This window comes from Giraffa tippelskirchi, chromosome 5 (genome assembly GCF_054371585.1).
Source record: "Giraffa tippelskirchi isolate mGirTip1 chromosome 5, T2T-mGirTip1v1.2.pri, whole genome shotgun sequence".
Classification (NCBI taxonomy): Eukaryota; Metazoa; Chordata; class Mammalia; order Artiodactyla; family Giraffidae; genus Giraffa; species Giraffa tippelskirchi.
In genome coordinates, this window is record NC_137279.1 from 150,765,211 (window position 1) to 150,789,490 (window position 24,280).

The window sequence follows — 24,280 nt, forward strand, 5'->3', positions numbered from 1 at the left end:
ACTTAAAAATTTAAAAGATTTAGTCTAACGTTATGCACTTTCTTTTTTTTTTTAACCACAATCAATCAAACAAACAAAACCCTTGCATCTTATGTAGTATTCTACTCAGAAGTAGAAATGTCATCTTTTAGTTGCTTAGTCTCAAATCTTAAACTCATCCTTAACTGCTCTCCCTTTCACTCCTGACATCCCATCTGTCAACAAATCCTATTGCTTCTACAGAGAGGCAGGTTTACTTTAAACTTAATGAAGTTCAAACTTTCAGGCCTCTTACTTTCATGAACTCCTTTCCAGATCATGGGAGGCAGCCTGGCAAAGTGTTCACATGGCCATATGTTTTCATGCAACTTGCACAGATCTTTTTTTAGATTAAAAAATTAAAAAATAATTCACATACCATACACTTTACCCTTTTAGAATGTAAAACTGAATGATTTTTAGAATATTTAAAAAGTTGTACAACTACCTTAACTATATAATTCTAGATCACTTTCATCATCCCCCTCTTCCAAAAAAAGCCACATTCAGTCTTTTCATTCTTCCCCCCTCCCCGGATCCTGGCAACTACTTATCTACTTTCTGTCATTGTGAATTTGTCTATTTTGAGCAGTTCATATAGCTGGGCTTTTGGCCTTTTGCTTTTAGCTTCTTTCTTTTAGCATGATGTTTTCAAAGTTCATCATTATCAGTCCTTAATTCTTTGTTATTTCCAAATATTATTTCATTGTATGGATATACTGTATCACGTTTATCAATTTATAAATTAGTAGACATTTGGATTTTTTCCATTTTTAGACTATTATGAATATGCTGCTATGAATACTCATGTACATGTTTTTGTGTGGATATATGGTTTCAATTCTCTTGGGAAGTGTGGTAGGGTGAATAATAACTCCCCACAGAGGCACACATCCTACTTCCAGGGGCCTCTGAATATATTACTTTATATGGAGAAGGAGACTTTGCAGATCCAATTAACATAAGGACCTTGATATGAAGAGATCATCTGATTGGCCCAATGTAATCACAAGTGTCCTTATAAGAGGAAGATAGGAAGATCAGGGAAGGTAGAGGAGGAGACAACACCTACAGAACTTTAAAATAATAATTTTGTGCTGTATTGTATTATATGTGTTGCTTTAAATCACCACCCTGTCATAATTTGTTACAGTTCCACAATCGGAATTAATTTTGGAATTCTGAAGTGGGTTGGAACAAATACCTAAAAATGCAGATGTGGCTTTGGAACTGGGTAGTGAACAGAGCTGGAAAAATTCTAGCTAAAAATTCATTATCGAGAAAGCCTAGACTGCCTTGGACATGGTGCTAATAGAAATATGGATGATAAAGAATTCTGCCAAGGAGGACTTAGAACAAAGTGAAGAGCATGGTACAGAAAATCTGTATCTTCTTAGAGTTACAGCTAAATTATCATGAAAAGACTGCTGGTAGCAACGTGGATTATAAGGACACTACTAAGGAGGGCTCAAAAGGAAATGAACATGTTGACATGAAAAATGGAGTAAAGGGAGTCTTTGTTATATAGTAGCTGAACTGTGTCATATACTCATGAGGAAAGCATAACTTGTAGGAGATAAATTTGATATTTAGCTGAAGAGATTTTCAACAAAATTTTGAAGGTGTGGCTTGATCTCTACTTGCTTATGGTACTAGAATACAAGAGAAAAGAGTAAGCTGAAAGAGTTATTAAGCAAAAAGAAACCAGGACTTGACTTGGTAAATACTCATCCTATTCAGACTACAAAAAATGCTAAAATGAGGAGAGTCACTGCCAGGAACAGTGCTTTGGAAATAAAGTTGGGGTGTATGGGGGCAAATTTTTACTAGTTCCTTGTAAGGATTAAAGTGCTTAGATAAGTGTTTCATGGAACCTGACAGACATCTTAGCAGAAGCCAAGAATAAAGATGAGATTATCCCGGAATTATCTGTAAAGAACCTCTTGCACACTGGAAGACTCCTCAAGATATAAATGGGAGACCCATAGGCTCTTTAGACTGTTGTATCAACAGAAACACAGCCAGCATGGACTGAAAGGAACAGAGAGAGGACAAAATGAAAGAAGACTGTCAGACTCATAAAATTTTATAGGTAGTAGTCTGATAAAGCTACTGCAAATCCTTGCTTTCCTTTCAGAAAAAAGAACAGTGATGCAGAGGGTAAAGCTACAGGCACAGAAAAATGAGTCTTGAACTGCAGAGGTTATTCTCAGGCCTTGAAACCTCATGGAGTTTGCCTGGGTGAATTTTGAAACTGATTTTGAATGTAGACTCTTTCTGTGCCTCCATTTTCTGCCCCCACTTTTTTTTGCATGAAGATATCTATAACTGTTATCCTTTGCCTATCACATGGTCATATTTTGGAAGCAGATTACCTATTTTCTAGTTTTATAGGTCTACAGATGGAAAGGGATTTAGACCTAGGATAGATTATACCCAGAACCTTACCTGTGTCTAACTTCTTGTTCAGTCACTAAATTGTGTCTGACTCTGTAACCCTCTGGACTGCATCATGCCAGGCTTCCCTGTCCTTATTCTAATAAGGATGGAATTTGGAACTTTTGAGCTGATGAGATTTAGATGAGATTTTTATACATGGGTTGATTTTGTAATAGTGAGAATTTTGGAGAACTTGAGTTGGGATGGGTGCATTTTCATGTGGTTAGACATGAATCTTTGGGGATAGAGACCTTACTGGTAGGCTGAACAACGGACTTTCAAAGATGTCCATGTCCTGATCCCCTGACGCTGTGAATAGGTTACCTTACAGGATAAAAGTTAATTTGTAGATATGATTAATTTAAAAGATACTGAGAAAGAGATTATCCTGAATTATCTGAGTGGTCCCAAAGTAATCACACAGGTACTTAGATGAGGAAGGCAGAGGAGTGGGAGAAGAGAAAGAAAGAGATGTAATAATAGAAGTAAAATCAGAGTAGGAGACATGATGACAGATACAAAGATTGAAGTAATGTGAGAAAGGGATCACTAGCGACCGGACGAGGTAGCCTCCAGGACCTAGAAAAGATAAGGAACAGATTCTCTCATGAAGTCTCTAGAAGGATCAAAACCCTGACGACACTTTAATTAGGACCTCTGACCTCCAGGACTGTAAGATAGTAACTTTGCATTGTTTTAAGTCACTTAAGTCTGGGGTTATTTGATCAACAATAAGAAAAGAACACAAGGATGTGCCTAGGCCTGAAATGCTGGGGAAAAGTGAAACCTTATAATTATAATTTCTAATCTGACTTCCTTTGTGTTGCAATTTCTCTCATGACATGTGCTGATGAAATGCCCACAGGCATTTTATGGAGATATTAATAGATAAATAATAATAGATTAATAGATAGAATAATAGATAAGAAGAGAAGCAAAAAGCAAAGGAGAAAAGGAAAGATATACCCATTTGAATGCAGAGTTCCAAAGAATAGCAAGGAGAGATAAGAAAGCCTTCCTCAGTGATCAATGTAAAGAAATAGAGGAAAACAATAGAATGGGAAAGACTAGATATCTCTTCAAAAAAATTAGAGATACCAAGGGAAGATTTCATGCAAAGATGGGCTCAATAAAGGACAGAAATGGTATGGACCTAACAGAAGCAGAAGATATTAAGAAGAGGTGAAAAGAATACACAGAAGAACTGTATAAAAAAGATCTTCATGACTCAGATAATCACGATGGTATGATCACTCACCTAGAGCCAGACATCTTGGAATTTGAGGTCAAGTGGGCCTTAGGAAGCATCACTATGAATAAAGCTAGTGGAGGTGATTGAATTCCAGTTGAGCGATTTCAAATCCTAAAAGATGATCCTGTGAAAGTACTGCACTCAATATGCCAGCAAATTTGGAAAACTCAGCAGTGGCCACAGGACTGGAAAAGGTCAGTTTTCATCCCAATACCAAAGAAAGGCAATGCCAAAGAATGCTCAAACTACTGCACAATTGTACTCATCTCACACGCTAGTAAAGCAATGCTCAAAATTTTCCAAGCCAGACTTCAACAATACATGAACCATGAACTTCCAGATGTTCAAGCTGGATTTAGAAAAGGCAGAGGAACCAGAGATCAAATTGCCAATATCCGCTGGATCATCGAAAAAGCAAGAGAGTTCCAGAAAAGCATCTATTTCTGCTTTATTGACTATGCCAAGGCCTTTGACTGTGTGGATCACAATAAACTGTGGAAAATTCTGAAAGAGATGGGAATACCAGACCATCTGACCTGTCTCTTGAGAAACCTGTATGCAGGTCAGCAAGCAACAGTTAGAACTGGACATTGAACAACAGACTGGTTCCAAATAGGAAAAGGAGTACTTCAAGGCTGTATATTGTCACCCTGCTTATTTAACTTATATGCAGAGTACATCATGAGAAACGCTGGGCTAGAAGAAACACAAGCTGGAATCAAGATTGCTGGGAGAAATATAAATAACCTCAGATATGCAGATGACACCACCCTTATGGCAGAAAGTGAAGAAGAACTAAAGAGCCTCTTGATGAAAGTGAAAGAGGAGAGTGAAAAAGTTGGCTTAAAGCTCAACATTCAGAAAACTAAGATCATGGCATCCGGTCCCATTACTTCATAGCAAACAGGTGGAGAAACAGTGGAAACAGTGGCAGATTTTATTTTTGGGGGCTCTAAAATCACTGCAGATGGTGACTGCAGCCATGAAATAAAAAGATGCTTACTCCTTGGAAGAAAAGTTATGACCAACATAGACAGCATATTTAAAAGCAGAGACATTACTTTGCCAACAAAGGTCTGTCTAGTCAAGGCTATGGTTTTTCCAGTAGTCATGTATGGATGTGAGAGTTGGACTATAAAGAAAGCTGAGCCCTGAAGAATTGATGCTTTTGAACTGTTCTTTTGGAAAAGACTCTTGCGAGTCCCTTGGACTGCAGGAGATCCAACCAGTCCACCCAAAAGGAAATCAGTCCTGAATGTTCATTGGAAGGAATGATGCTGAAGCTGAAACTCCAATATTTTTGCCACCTCATGCGAAGAGCTGACTCATTTGAAAAGGCCCTGATGCTAGGAAAGATTGAAGGTGAGAGGAGAAGGGGATGACAGAGCATGAAATGGTTGGATGGCATCACCAACTCAATGGACATGAGTTTGAGTAAACTCAGGGAGTTAGTGATGGACAGGGAGGCCTGGCGTGCTGCAGTCCATGGGTTTGCAAAGAGTCAGACACGACTGAGCTACTGAACTGACTGAACCTGACTTCCTTTGTGTTGCAATTTCTCTCATGACATGTTCTTACGAAATGACCACAGGCATTTTAGGGAGATATTAACAGATAAAAGGAAGTTACATGGGAATACGTTTAGTATACATTTCATGGAATATATTTATGTAGTTTGCAATCAAGTCTCTATATAGTTAACCTGTTGTTAGCCATCTAGAGTAGAAATATCTTCCAGAAATACTCTGACTGTGTTTATTGTTCAACTCCCCTGACCCTCGTGACATTAAGGTACAAGGCCAAGGAAAGTATTGGAATATGAATACGTTCTTTGGTTCTCAGTACCAGATATATAAGTGAAGGAAGAAAAATGAGGCTTTAACTATAGGGAGTCAGAGGTTTTCCCAAATTTGACAGTCCTAAAATTTTACAAGGTGTACCAATTGAAAATTATAAAGATGAAACAAATGTTTCCAAGTTATCAGTAGTAAAAACTATGGTAGAGATAAGCCTGGGTTAGTTTTCTATTATCACAATAGAAAATAATATTACAAAATATTTGTCATGTGAAAAGACTGTTAAAGAGCATGAGACCATCATATAGAGGTGAAAAGGAGTATTGTAGATGTGTGCATTATTTTATTTTTCTGGATTTAATGATATTTATGACATTTATCAGCTTTTCAAAATTGTATTCTGTTAATTTTAATTTGTAATGTAAAATTCATAGTTTTTTTTCATCATAAGTAAACATTAACTTTTATACTTAATTATCTATTCCTAATTTTGTATCAGTTTTTGAAAGAAGGTGTTCCTAATTTCCCTGTAGGAAGGCATGGCAACCCACTCCAATATTCTTGCCTGGAGAATCCCATAGACAGAGAAGCCTGGAAGGCTACAGTCCATAGGGCCGCAAAGAGTCAGACACAACTGAAGTGACTGAGCACGCACATCCCTGATTTACAAGTTCAGATCCTCCTTCTAGCTATATCTTTAACATTTACCCAGAAATCAACTCCTTCTTACCACCTCCACTGTTACTACCTCATTCCAGGTCACTAGCATTTCTTGCCTATATTATTGCAATAACTTCCTAACTGGTCTCTTGGACTACACCTTGCCCCACTTTCCATGATACTCAACACAGCAATCAAATTATCCTGGTGTGATATAATGCAGTGTAATTAATGTAACATACTGTAACCTAATGTAACATAATATGACATGACAATATAAATTGGACCATGGGTTCTACTTGTTCAAAACCTTCCAAAGGGCTTCTACTTTACTCACAGCAAAAGCCAAAAGCCTTGAAATGTCTTCCAGGATTCCACCTCTCCCTGTGCATCTACCTTCAAATTCCCTCAATTAACTCATCACCTACTCTTCTCACTTACCCTGCTCCAGGCCTTCTAGTCTTCCTGCTGTCCACAAGTCAGGCTTGCTTTCATCTCAGGTGTTTATACTTCCTGTTCCCCCTGTCTAGAATGATCATACACCCAGATATTAGCATGATTCATCCCCTCATCTTCTTTAGGTTTTTTTACTAATATGTCACCTTCTGTGTAAAGCTTCCCTGGCCACCTTATCTAATAATCATACTCTCCAGGCATGTATACACACACACCCAGACCCACACAACCACACACATACTCTCTCTTTCCACTCCTCTTCCTTTATATTTCTCATTAGTATTTTCATTGTCTTCTAGTTTCAGTTGGTTGTGAAGCTTGAAATCAAATAAATTTTTGATTCAATTTCAGAAAATACAACCTGATATTCAATATACAAACATAGAAGATGGCATTTTGAATTTAATTATTTTAAATACAGTTTTTGTTAGTTTTTGGGTTATTTGAGATCCCTATTCACAACTCAAGAATATTCTTGTGGGTTTATTACATAATTGCACAATACTCCTATTTTTTGGTAAAGTGGTGACTATAGATTTGTATTCTTTTTTCACATAATTTATATTGGTTCAGTCAGCGAGCATTTTTTTTTTTTTCTTTAACTCTCTGGTTGAAACTACTGACAGAATCATCAGGGCACTTGATTATACTTAGATACATGCCACTCAGAAAAAGTTATTTATGGAAAGGAAAACAGAGCTATCAACAACCTTAGATATGCAGATGATACCACTCTAATGGCAGAAAGCAAAGAGGAACTAAAGAGCTTCCTGATGAAGGTGAAAGAGGAGAGTGAAAAAGCTGGCTTAAAACTCAATATCAAAAAAACTAAGATCATCACTTTGCCTATCACTTCATGGCAAATAGACGGGGAAACAATGGAAACAGTAACAGACTTTATTTTCTTGGGCTCCAAAATCACTGCAGATGGTAACTGCAGACATGAAATTAAAACATGCTTCTTTCTTGGAAGAAAAGCTATGACAAACCTAGACAGCATATGAAAAAGCAGAGACATTACTTTGCTGACAAATGTCCATAAAGTCAGAGCTATGGTTTTTCCAGTAGTCATGTATGGATGTGAGAATTGGACCATAATGAAAGCTGAGTGCTGAAGAATTAATGCTTTTGAACTGTGGTGTTGGAGAAGACTCCTGATAGTCCCTTGGACAGCAAGGAGATCAAACGAGTCAATCCGAAAACAAACCCTGAATATTCACTGGAAGGACTGAAGCTGAAGCTGCAATACTTTGACCACCTGATGCAAAGAGCCAACTCATTGGAAATGACCCTGATGCTGGGAAAAATTGAAGGCAAAAGGAGAAGAGGGTGATAGAGGATGAAATGGTTGGATGGTATCACTGACTCAGTGGACCTGAGTTTGAGCGAACTCCAGGAGATAGTGAAGGACAGGGAAGGCCCATGTGCTACGGTTCATGGAGTTAAAAGAGTTGGACAGGACTTAGCGACTGAACAACAACAAATAGTGCTAGTTAATTCCATTTATAGTGCCCAGTCTTATTGCAATAATGAGAAATGGCAATGAGGGGAAAGCTTCTTCCTCTGAAAACAGAGTCAAAGATAACTTATTTTATTGTTAGGAAAAAGAAAGTTTAAAGTGAAAGAAATGAGGTTTGTATGTGCAGCATTGTAGATTGCTCCTTAAAGTTCTAGATCAACAGATGTTGCACTTATAAAAATGGACACCCCAATTTGATCCTCCTATTGAAAAAAAAGAGCCATAATTATGTTCAGTTCAGTTCAGTCGCTCAGTCGTGTCCAACTCTTTGTGACCCCATGAACTGCAGCACTCCAGGCCTCCCTGTCCATCACCAACTCCCGGAGTCCACCCAAACCCATGTCCATCGAGTCAATGATGCCATCCAACCGTCTCATCCTCTGTCATCTCCTTCTTCTCCTGCCCTCAATCTTTCCCAGCATCAGGGTCTTTTCCAATGAGTCAGCTCTTCGCATCAGGTGGCCAAAGTATTGGAGTTTCAGCTTCTACATCAGTCCTTCCAATGAACACCCAGGACTGATCTCCTTTAGGATGGACTGGTTGGATCTCCTTGCAGTCCAAGGGACTCTCAAGAGTCTTCTCCAACACCACAGTTCAAAAGCAACAATTCTTTGGTGCTCAGCTTTCTTTGTAGTCCAACTCTCACATCCATACATGAAGTGAAATTCTGAGTTAAATTTTTTTTTGACAGGTGGCTCTGAATCAGGCACTGGCAACTGGTTATAGGAGACAGACTAGGAGGTTAGAGGAGGAAGAAGGGACTTACTTGCTCTTTTTACTTAATGGCTGGACAGTTAGCATCTCAACAGTAACACTGCTCCCTGCAGTGACACTAAAATTCAGCAACAGCAATTGTTTACAGCTTGCAGTTGTTCCACACAACTAGAACTAGCCTTATTAGCCCCTTGAAGACATCAGGACCAGCTCACTGGTGACCCACTTTATAGGCCTGAGTCTCAGCTTTAAGTTTACATAATTCCTTAGACTATTGTCTTCCCTTTGTCCTCTCCATTAGAGGTGGTAGCTGCTTCCTAGAGTTATTACATCTCTGGTCGTTCAGAGTCCCCCTTCTGTCCTTCAGTTTTCTAATATGATTGCCCATTGTTTATATTAAACTTTCTTTGTTAAATGCTTGATATAGTTTCCATCCCTTGTTTGAACATTTACTGGTACAGAAATTGACGTGCCTCCAATAATTTTAAAACTTGAGTTACATTTCTCAACTTTCTCTTGATATATTAATAAACTCTGGCAATGTTTGTGATATATATAAATTTATATGTGTACACACACACAAAATCTATGGCATCAATCGTTTTACAAATACAGGAAATGGAAGAGTTAATAATTAGGATGTTTTAAATATTTTTCCCTGAAAATGGGATTACTGGTTATATGATGACAAATCATATTTTTATTACTTTTTTCTTTCTTATAAGTTTTACTTGAGGAATAATTAGCAAAATTTTATTAGTAGGTGTGGCAAACCTGGGACTTCCCAAGGCACTAGATGTAAAGAACCTGCTTGCCACAGCAACAGATGTGAGAGATGCGGGTTTGATCCCTGAGTTGGGAAGATCCCCTGGGGGAGAGCATGGCAACTCTGTTCTCTCCTTGCCTGGAGAATCTCATGGACAGAGAAGCTGAGTGGGCTACAGTCCATAGGGTCCTGAAGAGTCGGATGCAACTGAAGTGAGTTAGCATGACATGGCATGTGGAAAACCTATGTTGTAATTATCTATAAAGGAAATTGCTGGATATGTAAATATAATGCTTGCCTCATGTATACATGCATCCTAGGTAATTAAAAATGAGCATACTTTGGGCAAACTATGCAGGTGAACTCATTGGCCATTAAGGTAAAGCTTAATTAAATTCTAATCAATTTAAATGACAAGTTAAAACCGCATTCAACTGCCTCAAATTTCTATGAAAACACATTCATATTATTTTTAAAGCCAAACGATCTATAAAACTATTGGCATTTCTTCTACATTATTTTGCTCAGAGTGTTTCCATTCTTCATTTGATTTATCCATTTGAAAGTTTTGTTTGATTCCATGACATAAAGTGAAAAAATTCAAAAGAAACAAATTCAGTTTGAATACTGAGACTAGAAATTCTTGTTTATTGTGATCTGTAGCCTTACTAAGTATTTAAAATGGTGACTTGTAAAGTGCAGACTAGTTTTGCTTTTCCACAAAGAAGTTTAATATAATATAAATACTCTAATACAGTCCACTGTTGTTGTTTATTCACTAAGTCATGTCTGACTCTTTGTGATCCCATGGATTGTAGCCTGACAGGCTCCTCTGTCCATGGAATTCTCCAGGCAAGAATACTGGGGTGGGCTGCCATTCCCCTCTCCAGGGGATCTTACCAACCCAGGGACTGAACGTGGGTCTCCTACATTACAGACACATTCTTTCCATCTAATCCACCTGGGAAGCCCTAATACAGTGTATGGATGGCCAAATTTATGAAATCTATAAAGACTACTTGACATACTGTTTCAAATATTATACAGTTAAAACAATGCAAACAATGCTAATTTCCCGATGAATCCTCTGAATCTTTAAAAGCAATTCATCCTTGCTGTTTAAAGAATTGTTTTCTTATAAAAAAATTTTTTTACACTATAAATATTTTTGTTGCTGTTGTTTAGGTGTTTTGTTTTTTAAAATGCATGTTTTGTTCTTGTATCCTGAATTTGAATCACCTGTAGTTTAGAACTATCTCTGTCACTAACTGGTACATTAAACTGCTCAAAGAGTTGAACATACTCTTAAAATGATTTCATCATCATGCCTTAAACTCTGGAGAAAGAATACTGGCTAATTTTAGGTACAGTGGCAGAAAGACTTTCTTTAAGGACACGAAATACACATTTTAGAATTACCCTTTATCTGATTACTTTTCCAGAAAAAAAGCTTACAAAATAATTAATAAAATGGTTATTCAAAATCACTTACTTCAAAATCACTCATATACATATTTAAGCCAGATTTTAGCAGAAGAGACATAAGATAAAGATAAAAGGCAACATTTGAGGAGATAAAGACTGTTAATCTTCCGAAATGGGTGAAAAAAATGAACCCACAGATAAAGTACACAAGAAAAATGTATACCAACCTCATGCATGAGCGTAGATGTAAAAACAATTCTCAAGATTGAACTGAATATAGTTTATACAGAAGGTCATGATCGTGTTGGATGTATTTCAGAGATGCAAAGGCGGTTTTCACTAGAAATTCTATGTAATTTATGGCATTAACAGTTTAAAGGAGAAACAATATTATTTGAATAAATTCAAAAAGAGCATTTTATAGAGTTTGGCATAGCCTAATAATAAATTCTCTTAGAAATAGGAAGATATGTTTGAACCTAATAGAGTATCTATCTAAAACTAATATTAAAGAGCATTTTTAATAATAAACACTAAATGTATTTCAATTAAAATCAAGAATCAATGACACTTTCTTCTATTCAACTATTCACATTAGTGACTAAACCATCACTAAAGAAATCTACAGCCAAATTAGAAATCACTTTAGAAATCTCTAAAGAATCTACAAATTATTCATATTTTTGAGAGAGTTTGGCAAGTACCTAGATATAAGTAAAAATGCAAGAATCAAATGGATTACTACATGCTGCAACACAATAGTTGGAGACTATATATTTTTTTAAAGTGCATTTATAACTACAACAAAAAAATAAGGCATAAAGGAGTAAGCTAAGTAGAAATACATAAAAACTTGTTAAAAAAATTACAAAATTATACTGAAAGATACAAAAATAGATAAATGAGTGGAGATATGTCATGTTGATGCAAAAAATTTCAGTATCATAAAATATCAATTTTCTATTTTTAGTCCAATCAAAATTGATTTATAGACTCCATTTCTAATCAAATTCTAACTATGTTTTTTCCCTTTTGAGAAACCTGAAAAACTCTTTCTAAAATTCAAGTATCTAAAATGTCCAAGTGCCTAAGTTGGAGACCCTTGTCTTATTAGATATCAAAAATTTATTGTTTGTGCTAATTAAGACACTGGTTTTAGCATGCATGCACATGCAATGATAGCTGGGTGATTGCACTTTCAGCAAGAGGGAGATGGCCAATGCTACCAGGCGGGTACTGCCTGAGCCCAAAGAACTGATTGCAGGTTCAGAACTGCAGACTGGACATAGAAGGTAGTATCAGCTGCAGACATCAGCCTCAGAGGCCAACACTTTTGAAAACCAGTCTGAGACCAAGGGGTCTCTTTCCCTCAAGTTAGAAAGACATGTACCTCCCTTTGCACTCACCCAAATTCCATCTTAAGGAGACATGCAGAGAAAGGCAAGAGATGACAGAGCATTTCTTTGCAAGAAAGATGAACACAACCTAAAGGGACCATGTAACTCCTAAAATTAGATTAAACTTCTAATCACAGAGGAATAAAAGTCAGTTTTTAGCCTCAATAAACTGGTTAAAGGCTGGGATAATGACCAAATTAGTTATGGTCAAAGTTTAGTTCAGTTGCTCAGTCGTGTCTGACTCTGCAACCCCATGGACTGCAGCACACCAGGCCTCCCTATCCATCACCAACTCCCGGAGTTTACCCAAACTCATGTCCATTGAGTCAGTGATCTCATTCTCTGTCATCCCCTTTTCTCGTCTTCAATCTTTCCCAGCATCAGGGTGTTTAAAATGAGTCAGCTCTTTGCATCAGGTGGCCAAAGTATTGGAGTTTCAGCTTCAACATCAGTCCTTCCAATGAACACCCAGGACTGATCTCCTAATTTAGGATTGACTGGTTGGCTCTCCTTGCAGTCCAAGGGACTCTCAAGAGTCTTCTCCAACACCACAGTTCAAAAGCATCAATTCTTCGGCGCTCAGCTTTCTTTATAGTCCAATTCTTCCATCCATATGTGACTACTGGAAAAGCCATAGCTTTGACTAGACGGACCTATGTTGGTAAAGTAATGTCTATGCTTTTTAACATGCTGTCTAGGTTGGTCATAACTTTCCTTCCAAGGAGTAAGTGTCTTTTAATTTCATGGCTGCAATCACCATCTGCAGTGATTTTGGAGCCCCCCAAAATAAAATCTGTCACTCTTTCCATTGTTCCCCTATTTATTTGCCATGAAGTGACGGGATCGGATGTCATGATCTTAGTTTTCTGAATGTTGAGCTTTAAGCCAACTTTTTCACTCTCCTCTTTCTCTTTCATCAAGAAGCTCTTTAGTTCTTCTTCACTTTCTGCCATAAGGGTGGTGTCATCTGCATATCTGAGGTTATTGATATTTCTCCCAGCAATCTTGATTCCAGCTTGTGCTTCATCCAGCCCAGCATTTTGCATGATATACTCTGCATATAAGTTAAATAAGCAGGCTGACAATAGTACTCCTTTCCCTATTTGGAACCAGTCTGTTGTTCCATGTCCAGTTCTAACTGTTGCTTCCTGACCTGCATACAGATTTCTCAGGAGGCAGGTCAGGTGGTCTAGTATTCCCATCTCTTTCAGAATTTTCCACAGTTTGTTGTGATCCACATAGTCAAAGGCTTTGACATAGTTAATAAAGCAAAAGTAGTATGTTTTTCTGCAACTCTCTTGCTTTTTCAATGATCCAACAGATATTGGCAGTTTGATCTCTGGTTCCTCTGCCTTTTCTAAATCCAGCTTAAACATCTGGAGGTTCACGGTTCACATACTGTTGAACTCTGGCTTGGAGAATTTTGGGCATTACTTTGCTAGCATGTGAGATGAGTGCAATTGTGCAGTAGTTTGAACATTTTTTGGCATTGCCTTTCTTTGGGATTGGAATAAAAACTTACTTTGCTAGACCTGTGTCCACTGCTGAGTTTTCCAAATTTGCTGGCATATTGAGTGCAGCACTATCATAGCATCATCTTTTAGGATTTGAAATAGCTCGGATAGAATTCCATCGCCTCCACTAGCTTTGTTTGTATTGATGCTTCCTAAGGCTCACTTAACTTCACATTCCAGGGTATCTGGAATCCAGGCCACAGAATCCAGAATATCTGGAATCCAGGCCAGAAACTGGCTTGGGTAGCCTTTCCCTTCTCTAGGGGATTTTCCCAATCCAGGGATGGAACCCAGGTCTCCCGCATTGCAGGCAGATTCTTTACCAGCTGAGCCACAAGGGAAGCCCCAGAATACTGGATTGGGTAGCCTATCCCTTCTCCAGTGAATCTTCCTGACCCAGGAATCAAACTGGGGTCTCCTGCATTGCAGGCGGATTCTTTATCAACTGAGCTATGAGGGAAGCCCTGTTCAACCACATAAAAGATATGTAAATCAGTGACCACTTTCAGCTTGTTTCTATAAAGTTAATATGGTAACATGGCAAATCAGGATTAAATGAAGCAACATATGTAACACACTGAACATGGTGCCTGCTACATAGCTGGTGCTCAAAACTGACAATTTGCATCTGCCTATCTACTTACCCCACCCTTTTTAAAAAAGTTAATCCTAATATTATTCTGTTACCTGTAGTTTACTATATAGCTAAACAATCACTTTAATTTCAGATTTTATTTTGTTTTTATATTTAGCAAATGTAAATGTGTACTCGATTTAATACCTGGGGTTCCAAAGAGCAACAGAAATAATCTTCTGGTGTATATTGGTCATGTTTAGAAAATGCATTCACTTACCAGCTCACTGAATTCATTATTGCCTAGGTCAAGTCTTTCCAACTGGGCCAGTTTGTGCATTGACCTATAACAGATGGAGAAAAATCATATTGTGAGGCAGTGTATGACAAATTTCTCCAAAAGACATTCTAGCCACCTTCTTGTCAGATTTATCTGGGTATGTTATGTACAGATATGTTGGGTATTTTTCAGGGAGAAGTAAATTTCAAATATACAGAAATATGTTCAAACTGTTGCCTGAAATCCTTTAGTAGCTTACCATGTTTCCAAATGCCAGTCTGTTGATGGAGTACAGGCCTGACTGCTTAATGAAAGTCTGAGAAGCTTGTTAAATATCTGTACCAATACAAGGTACCAGTTGAGGCTCTAACATCCATACAGGTTTGGGAACCAACGGATAAACTCAGCTCTTGGTGAAGCATTTTAAAATTCCACAGTATGGCCACAATTTCATCATTAATCTTGTCAATTTTTACTTTCTTAAATGAATTTCTGTTATAGACAAACTTTTTTCTTTTTTATTCAGGTATAGTTGATTTATAATATCATGTAAGTGTCAGATGGACAAGGCTGTTATTCACAATTTTTAAAGGTTATATTTCATTTATAGCTATTATAAAATATTGGTTATATTCCTTGAGATGTACTATATACCCTGGTAGCTTATTTTATACATAGCAGCTTGTACTAAAATCCCCTACTCCTAACTTTCGTATTCATCATCTCCTAAGCATATTGGCTTGATGATGTTACAGCTTTGAATAACTATAATCCTTGGGCAAGAGTTGGTCCCAAAGATTAGAAGTAGTCATGCGCATTACATACATAATCAGTATTTATCAAGCCATTTTCAAGTATAACAAACAATATAGGAAAAGGTAGTAGCATTCTTCTGATTTTCAAGTTTTTTATCTCCCCACTAAACAGAATGCTATCTTCACGTCTTGACTACATACAGAAACTCTGGAGGCATTGTTGACTCAAATCTTAAAAAAATTTAGTTCTTTCATCTTTAAAATTCATGTAGCCATTATCTTATAGGGCTTTTATAAGCAGCAAATGAAATACTACTATAATTCAGACTATTAGGCACTCAGAAATGCAAAAAAAAAAAAAATCTGTGTACTGTTTCTCTACTCAGAAACTGTTTTTGAAAGATTATTCTGTGCTGGAGAGTCTTCTGGGGCCTGGGGAATAGCACTGTATGAAAAGAAAGAAAAATTACTCCTTGAAAGAACTCTACTTCCAGTGCAGATGATAATGACAATAAATAAAATGATTAAGTAAAATAAAATACTAGAAGGTTGTAAGTGCTATGAAGAACACTTAAGCAGAGGAGGAAGATAAGAAGAATTCTTATAACAGGATTGCAGTTTCTAACAGGGTAATCAGGTCTCATGGAGAAGAAATGTGAGTGTACTCATTAGACTGTACACCTTTGTCCTTATGGTAAACACACGTGGGCCTGGGGTCTATTTCCCTGTCTCCGCACAGGGATCTAACTGGTATGACTTCCCCTTACAAATGACTGGCCTAGAAGGCATGATCACAACCATAGGTCAGGGAGAAAACATCAGGACTTGGTTATACAGTTTGGGTCTCATTCTCCATCAGTTATGCTGACAATTTCATCATCACTTGTCTGAACCAAGTAACTTGCTGATTATTCAGATTCATTTGTAATGCTCACCTAGTTATCTGAAGTTCTAATGAGCAAGTTCTAATGAAATTGGTACTCAATTGTGTTAAATGATGTTTACCAACCTATGTTCATATTATATACGTAAAAGTGGTAGAAATGTGTAAAATATCCATGACTGTTACTTTTATCATTGCTACTTCTCCTGCCTATAACATTCTACCCATAAATCTTTGCAAAGCTGGCTCCTTTTCAACTCAGCTCATATGTTGCCTCCTCATATCCCCAAATTAAATCTCCCTTCCCATCTTCACTCTGTACATTGCCCTGTTTCATTTTCTTAACACTTACCATTGAAAGTATTTAACATTTTTATTTTAATATTCAATACTGAAAATTAAAATACTTTTTGTTTACTTACTAATTATTTCCCCCCTGCTAGATTCAAGCTTCATGAGAGCAAGTAAATTGTCAGTCATACAAACAGCTTCTCAGTCAGTGTTTGTTTAGTGAAGATATTCATATGTGCATGAGTGAATGATTCTTCACTAGTGAGATGTTTGAATTCTAGAAATATTTACAAAGAAAAACTATTCAATTTTTACCAGGCATCTACAATTAATTAACAGTTGCCAAAGAGATATCCTAATAGGCCTGATTTAATGAATATTGTAATGAATATACATTGGCTTACTTATTAAGAATTATGCATAATGTTAAAGGCAGATAAGGCTGAAGTTCATCCATTTTAGAGTATCTATATCTTGTGTTAAGTTTACTCTTGACATTTCAACTAGTAGGTTTTAAAAATTTCAAATAATAAAAAATACTAAGTGAAATATTTAGTTGAGTTTCTCTTTTTTTTTTGATATTTCAAACATAGCCACAAAACTCTAAAAGGAAAGCAGTTTAGGACACAGAATCAGTTCAGACAACCTGGGCCTAAATCCCAATCCTACCTCTCACTAGCTGTTTGACTTTAAACCAACAAGAATATCTTTGCTTCTCATCTGTAATATGGGAATGCTAATAAGCATCCTTACATTATAGGGTTATTCTGATAATTAAAATAAATTAATAAGTTAAAGCACATAAATAGTGCCTGACATATGGTAGGTGCTCTTTAAGAGTTAGGTATTGAAAAACTTAGGGAAGAATTTCAGAGTTGGAAATATTTTAAGAAATTATTGAGGTCAGATTTTCCTGAAGTTTTCCTAAGGACTTATGTGCTGCATGATTTTAAAAGAATTCAGATGGCCAGTACATTTTGCAAATCTTGCTTAAAAAATGTCAGATAGGTTTCTTATCAGCAGGCTTTCTCATAAAATATACAAATGCTTGTTATGATTATTTAATAGATTCATTTTGACTATTTCCCATATATATGATCAGAAACATTTCTCTTTTCTACAGGACATTTCTTAGGCTAGGAGAACACTTTAAATGATTTTTTGCAGATGATGAAATTGTGTTCTTCTCCATCCTAGTCCATGAAATCAGAGACATATACTTAGTGCATGAAAACACGAGCCTGTGTGTTTTCCGATCATGAGTACAGGATTTAAATTTGAGCAAATCGGCCTCATTTGTCTGCTTGAAACTCTGACCAATCAGGCTCTGCCTCTCAGCTCCCAATATTCACTTCAGGCTCTCCTTGTATTTATAACTATTTTAGACCCTGGTTTGATTTTCACATTCTTCTTTAAAAGACCATGTTGATTTTTGCCATTTGCTCTTATGCACTGCAACCTCAGGAAAAAGGAACGTTTCCTTGTCCTCGCTAGAGGAGGCTTGGTGACTTGGTTAAGGTCACATGGAAAGTTAGTGTCAGGGCTGACACAGGACCTCTTTTTCCAGCAGTGGCGAGTCATCTAAATCTGGCCTGAATTATTTGGCTTGACCATTGCTTAAATATGAATGTTTTTAAGAAAAGTATATGCTCTAAAGCTGACTGTAGTCTACGCCAGGGATCAACAAACGTTTTTCTATTTAAGGCTAGATAAGAAGTGTTTTATGTTCTGTGGGCCATATTGTCTCTGTCTCCATTACTCAATTCTGCCATTGTAGTGCAATGCCACATATGACATGTTAACACATGGAGATGTTTGTTTTCCAATAAAGTTTTATTTACTAAAAAGGGGTCACCAAATTTGGAACACAAGCCATAATTTTCCAACCCCTGATCTACATCAGTCTAGATAGCTCCATGCGTTTATGAGATAAGCCTGGTCCCTAAGAAATATCTAACTCTTCAAAACTTGATATAACAGATAAATTAAGGACTGGAAATATTTATCATTAGATAATTGCCACTAGATAACTATATTTATATACTATTTGAAATTCTTATTCTTAGGGTACATGTTACTGGAATCTAGGGGCATTTGTTCTTAATAGTGTCATTTGGTTGCACTTATGAAAATTAAATCCTTACTAGAATGCTACTACTTTATAGCATTTATCCAATTGCAAATCTGGTAAAAGATTCCAGTTAGAGCAATTATGGGAAATAATTCAATATCTTGGTACATCTGTCACTTTGATAAAATTGTATAATCTGTGATTTGCTTTTTATCAGATTCAGAGGTTTTATCTATTTAAGTGTACAATTACTTCTGAAGCCACATTAAGTTGGCAGGATTTTTGTTTCTCCATAAATTCCCAGTGCAGTAACTTGGGTTTGCTGACTCTTGCAAGATTCTGCAAAGTTTTGGCATGGGTTTATTCATTCCAGCTTTTAACTTGCCTTTCAAATGTTCTCAGACACTCTCTAATTAGTGGCTATTCATGTCACAAGGATAAGAGAACTCCCCTCAGTTCCTACTGTCTGATGTTTCTCTCTCACTGGAACTTAGGGAAAGAATATACCATCTTTCCACTTTACCTAATCCATCTCGTATGTTAAATGGACATTTGCATTTTATACTTTGGACATGCCACACTATTGGGTCCTTCTCTTGTCCACAATCTTTCTTTAAATGAACCTTATATTATACATTTTGAGATAAATCATTTCTTATGACACATGTACTGAGGACAAGAAGGCCCAGAATTGATATTCTTTAAAAATGCAACACTGGCATACCTCATTTATTTTGAAGAAATGTACATTCATTATCTTTACACACCAGAAAAAAATGTAAAATCTAGTATCCAATAACATAATTTCGATGATAAAATATTTTCTATAAAAATTCTCCCTTAATGGCCTGTGTAGGAAAAGAATCTTAAAAAAAGAATGGATATATGCTTATGTATAACTGATTCACTATGCTGTATACCTGATACTAACACAACATTGTAAATCAACTATATTCCAATAAAAACTGAAAAAATTCTTCCTTGATTATTGCTAAATCTTAAGCCAATGTTAAAGTTACAATATTTATGTACTCTCCATCAAATCCATTCAATTCTTCCTAAGAAGAGCAACAAAAAGCTAAACTGGCTCCTTGGATGTCCCAGAAGGACATGTAACCACACAAAACATCTATTATTTTGTTGAAGAATGTTGAGAAGACTTAATTTTTAATTCTAATTAAGCAATTTGTGAATGCTTCTAATTAAGATATTTCTCCTTATAGTATTTAAAATATTAGAAAAATATTTAAAATATATAACTTACATCAAACTGTCACATATTTTCAGTGTGTCCTTAGGAAATATTTTTTTCCTTTTAAATATTCAACATTTAAAAGTTTAAGCTAATTTCTAGATGTCATATTGAAAAATTTTTCTTTCCTATAACTACATATCTCTAATTTAATGCATAGCATGAAAAAATATTCTGTATGAAGAAATAAACTCACAGGTAACTTCTAAAGATGACCTCTAGTTCATATAGTAAGATAAACTTCTCCAATGAAGTGTAAAATAGTACCTTGTGAACAGCAACCAGATATAAGACAATTTCTGCACTGCTCTAATTAGATTGAGGAGAAAGCCGAATTTCATTTACTCTCTCTCTAGTCTTCTTGGGTTTATGACCAGAACCAATCATTCATTCACTCTGAACATGAATTTTCCCACTGACCAAAAATTTTTGTGCATTTCTAACTCATGACAATGCAACAAAGAAAAAATTGTACAAGACTTTTTGAACACTTTCTGGAGGGACGGTGACATATGAGCAGAAACTACAACAATTATCTCTGTAGATGACCACACTGGAGAAACTGAAGCTCCTAACTTGCACTGAAGCAGTCCAATCAAGAGGTTATGGGAAATACAGTCAACTATGAAGATGTTCATCTGCACTAGAATATGCTGCAACCTACACTGTATGCTCTTGAACAGGTTTCAAATCTACTGAAAAAACACTCAGCCAAAGCCTTTGACTGTATGGATCACAATAAACTGTGGAAAATTCTGAAAGAGATGGGCATACCAGACCACCTGACCTGCCTCTTGAGAAACCTGTACGCAGGTCAGGAAGCAACAGTTAGAACTGGACATGGAACAACAGACTGGTTCCAAATAGGAAAAGGAGTATGTCAAGGCTGTATATTGTCACCATGCTTATTTAACTTATATGCAGAGTACATCATGAGAAACGCTGGCCTGGAAGAAGCACAAGCTGGAATCAAGATTGCTGGGAGAAATATAAATAACCTCAGATAGGCAGATGACACCACCCTTATGGCAGAAAGTGAAGAAGAACTAAAGAGCCTCTTGATGAAAGTGAAAGAGGAGAGTGAAAAAGTTGGCTTAAAGCTCAACATCCAGAAAACTAAGATCATGGCATCTGGTCCCATCACTTCATGGCAAATAGATAGGGAAACACTGGAAAAAGTGGCTGACTATTTTTCTGGGCTCCAAAATCACTGCAGATGGTGATTGCAGCCATGAAATTAAAAGACACTTACTCCTTGGAAGGAAAGTTATGACCAACCTAGATAGCATATTAAAAAGCAGAGACATTCCTTTGCCAACATAGGTCCATCTAGTCAAGGCTATGGTTTTTCCAGTGGTCATGTATGGATGTGAGAGTTGGACCATAAAGAAACCTGAGTGCAGAAGAATTGATGCTTTTGAACTGTAGTGTTGGAGAAGACTGGGGTTTTTTTTGTTTGTTTGTTTTTTACTTTACAATATTGTATTGGTTTTGCCATACATTGACATGAATCTGCCATGGGTGTACATGTGCTCCCCATCCAGAACCCCCCTCCCACCTCCCTCTCTATCCTATCCCTCTGCATCATCCCAGTGCACCAGCCCCGAGCACCCTATATCATGCACGGAACCTGGACTGGCGATTCGTTTCACATATAATAATTTACACGCTTCAGTGGCATTCTCCCATATCATCCCACCCTCACCCTCTCCCATAGAGTCCAAAAGACTGTCCTATACATCTGTGTCTCTTTTGCTATCTCTTTTACAAGGTTATCATTACCATCTTTCTAAATTCCATATATATGCGTTAGTATACTGTATTGGTGTTTTTCTTTCTGGCTTACTTTATTCTGCATAATAGGCTCCAGTTTCATCCACCTCTTTAGAACTGATTTGAATGTATTCTTTTTAATGGCTGAGTAATAGTCCATTGCGTATATGTACCACAGCTTCCTTATCCATTCGTCTGCTGATGGACATCTAGGTTGCTTCCATGTCCTGGCTATTATAAACAGTGCTGCGATGAACACTAGGGTACACGTGTCTCTTTCAGTTCTGGTTTCCTCAGTGTGTATGCCCAGCAGTGGGATTGCTGGGTCATATGGCAGTTCTATTTCCAGTTTTTTAAAGAATCTCCACATTGTTCTCCATAGTGGCTGTACTAGTTTGCATTCCCACCAACAGTGTAAGATGGTTCCCTTTTCTCCACACCCTCTCCAGCATTTATTGCTTGTAGACTTTTGGATAGCAGCCATTCTGACTGGTGTGAAATGGTACCTCATTGTGGTTTTGATTTGCATTTCTCTGATAATGAGTGATGTTGAGCATCTTTTCATGTGTTTGTTAGCCATCTGTATTGAAGAAGACTCTTGAGAGTCTCTTGGACTGCAAGGAGATCTAACCAGTCCCTCCTAAAGATCAGTCCTGGGTGTTCATTGGAAGGACTGATGTTGAAGCTGAAACTCCAATACTTTGGCCACCTGATGTGAAGAGCTGACTCATTGGAAAAGACCCTGATGCTGGGAAAGATTGAAGGCAGTAGAAGAAGCGGATGACAGAGGATGAGATGGTTGGATGGCATCACCAACTCAATGGACATGGGTTTGGGTGGACTCTGGGAGTTGGTGATGGACAGGGAGGCCTGGCGTGCTGCGGTTCATGGGTCGCAAAGAGTCGGACACGACTGAGTGACTGAACTGAAAGCTATTTTAAAACTCCTATAGTTTTAAACTGAGCAGGGACCCTGTGTGTTTTATTAGACCCTTTTCACATACAGACACACACATGCACACAGATACACAGGCTAATTGTTTCAGGCTCATTATTTCTTCCTATTCTTTGGTGAAAAAATTATAACTTGCCACATTGGGCTTTCTAAATATTCATGTACTTTTAGATAGATCTGGCTTTAGAGTGTTGATACGCTGACTGATATATAATACAGAAACAACCCTGTGACTAAGATGTCATAGAATTTGAACTTTAGCAGATAAAGACCTTTGAAAATAATCTGCCAAGGTAGCCATGGCTGGTTTCCCAGGCAACTGTCATTTCCTTTCTCTTTCTTCCTTGCCAGCGGTATCAGCCTGCATCAGAAACTGGAAATGCCAAAGAGTTATTAGGCAAACCTCCTCTGCAGCTAGAATATAAGCATATGACTCAGTTCTGGTTACTAGAACAGAAAGAGGAGGAAAAGAGATTCTGAGGGAGATCCTAAGAAAAATTTTCCCCTTGATTTATAAAGAGGGAGAAAGGCATGAGAACTTTCCCCCATCCCTCTTTCTCCTCTTTTTCTCATGTTTGAATAAAAATGTGAGGTCTGGACACTGTGAAACCATGAGGCAACAAACACAAGGATGAGAACCAACATGCTGGGAATAGCATATAGAAAAATCAAAAAAGCTTTTAGTAAAATCATTAAGCCACTGAAACCAACTCTGGAACTGCTTATCTCAAGGCTTTGTTATGGACAACAAGGTACCTATTACTTAAAAAGCCACTTTTACTCAGAATTCTGTTTCTTACTGCCAAAAGCATATTTCTAAATACACTCCTTCTACCAAGCTATTAAGTACCTCTAAGAGTGTCACATGGCTTGTTGGTGGCAGATCTAAAGTAAAAATAGAGATCTTTTAAATCACAGAAGTGTCTGATATCCCACTCATTTAAAAAAAATCCTAAAAAAATCCTGATTTATTAATTTGAGTTTTAAGCAAAAGTATAAAAGAAATAGTCTTAGCACTTTTGTTCTTGATTAGAAAAGACATTTTTTGACAATACTAAGCTAGTGCAGAAATGAATATTTTACTACTTAAATTAAGTACAAAGGCACTTTTGGGACTTTTAGAGATAATATGCAATTTAGATAATTTAAAAAGAAATAGAAAATATGTATAAAATTATTTGTGTAACTTTTGCAGCTTCAATTGATTTTATTTTTTGGTCCACTTTTATTGAGCTATAATTGAAATACAGCACTGTATAAGTTTAAAGATATACAGCAAGATGATTTGACTTATTTATATCATGAAATGATTACCACAATAGGTTTAGTGAACATCCATCATTTCATACAGATAACAAAAGAAAAGAAACAGAAAAAAAAAATGTTTTTCCTATGATGAGAGCTCATACATATAGTATGTATCTTTCTCTGTCTGACTTATTTCATTTATTAATAACATAATACTTCAAGGTCCAACAATGTTATAAGTAG

At 36.8% G+C, this 24,280-nt stretch overlaps 1 protein-coding gene across 6 annotated transcripts in view; it reads right to left on the reverse strand.

Annotated features, from left to right (window-relative positions):
- The window catches only part of LRRC7 (leucine rich repeat containing 7), a 574,473-nt gene that overhangs the window by 183,809 nt on the left and 366,384 nt on the right, over positions 1-24,280 (reverse strand). For all 6 annotated transcript variants that reach the window (XR_014053757.1, XR_014053759.1, XR_014053758.1 and 3 more), the window contains one exon: positions 14,811-14,874. Coding sequence is in view for 3 of the 6 variants with exons in the window: in XM_081490660.1 (XP_081346786.1) it covers positions 14,811-14,874 (64 nt within the window). In the remaining 3 variants the exon portion in view is untranslated. The remainder of the gene's footprint in view (positions 1-14,810; positions 14,875-24,280) is intronic.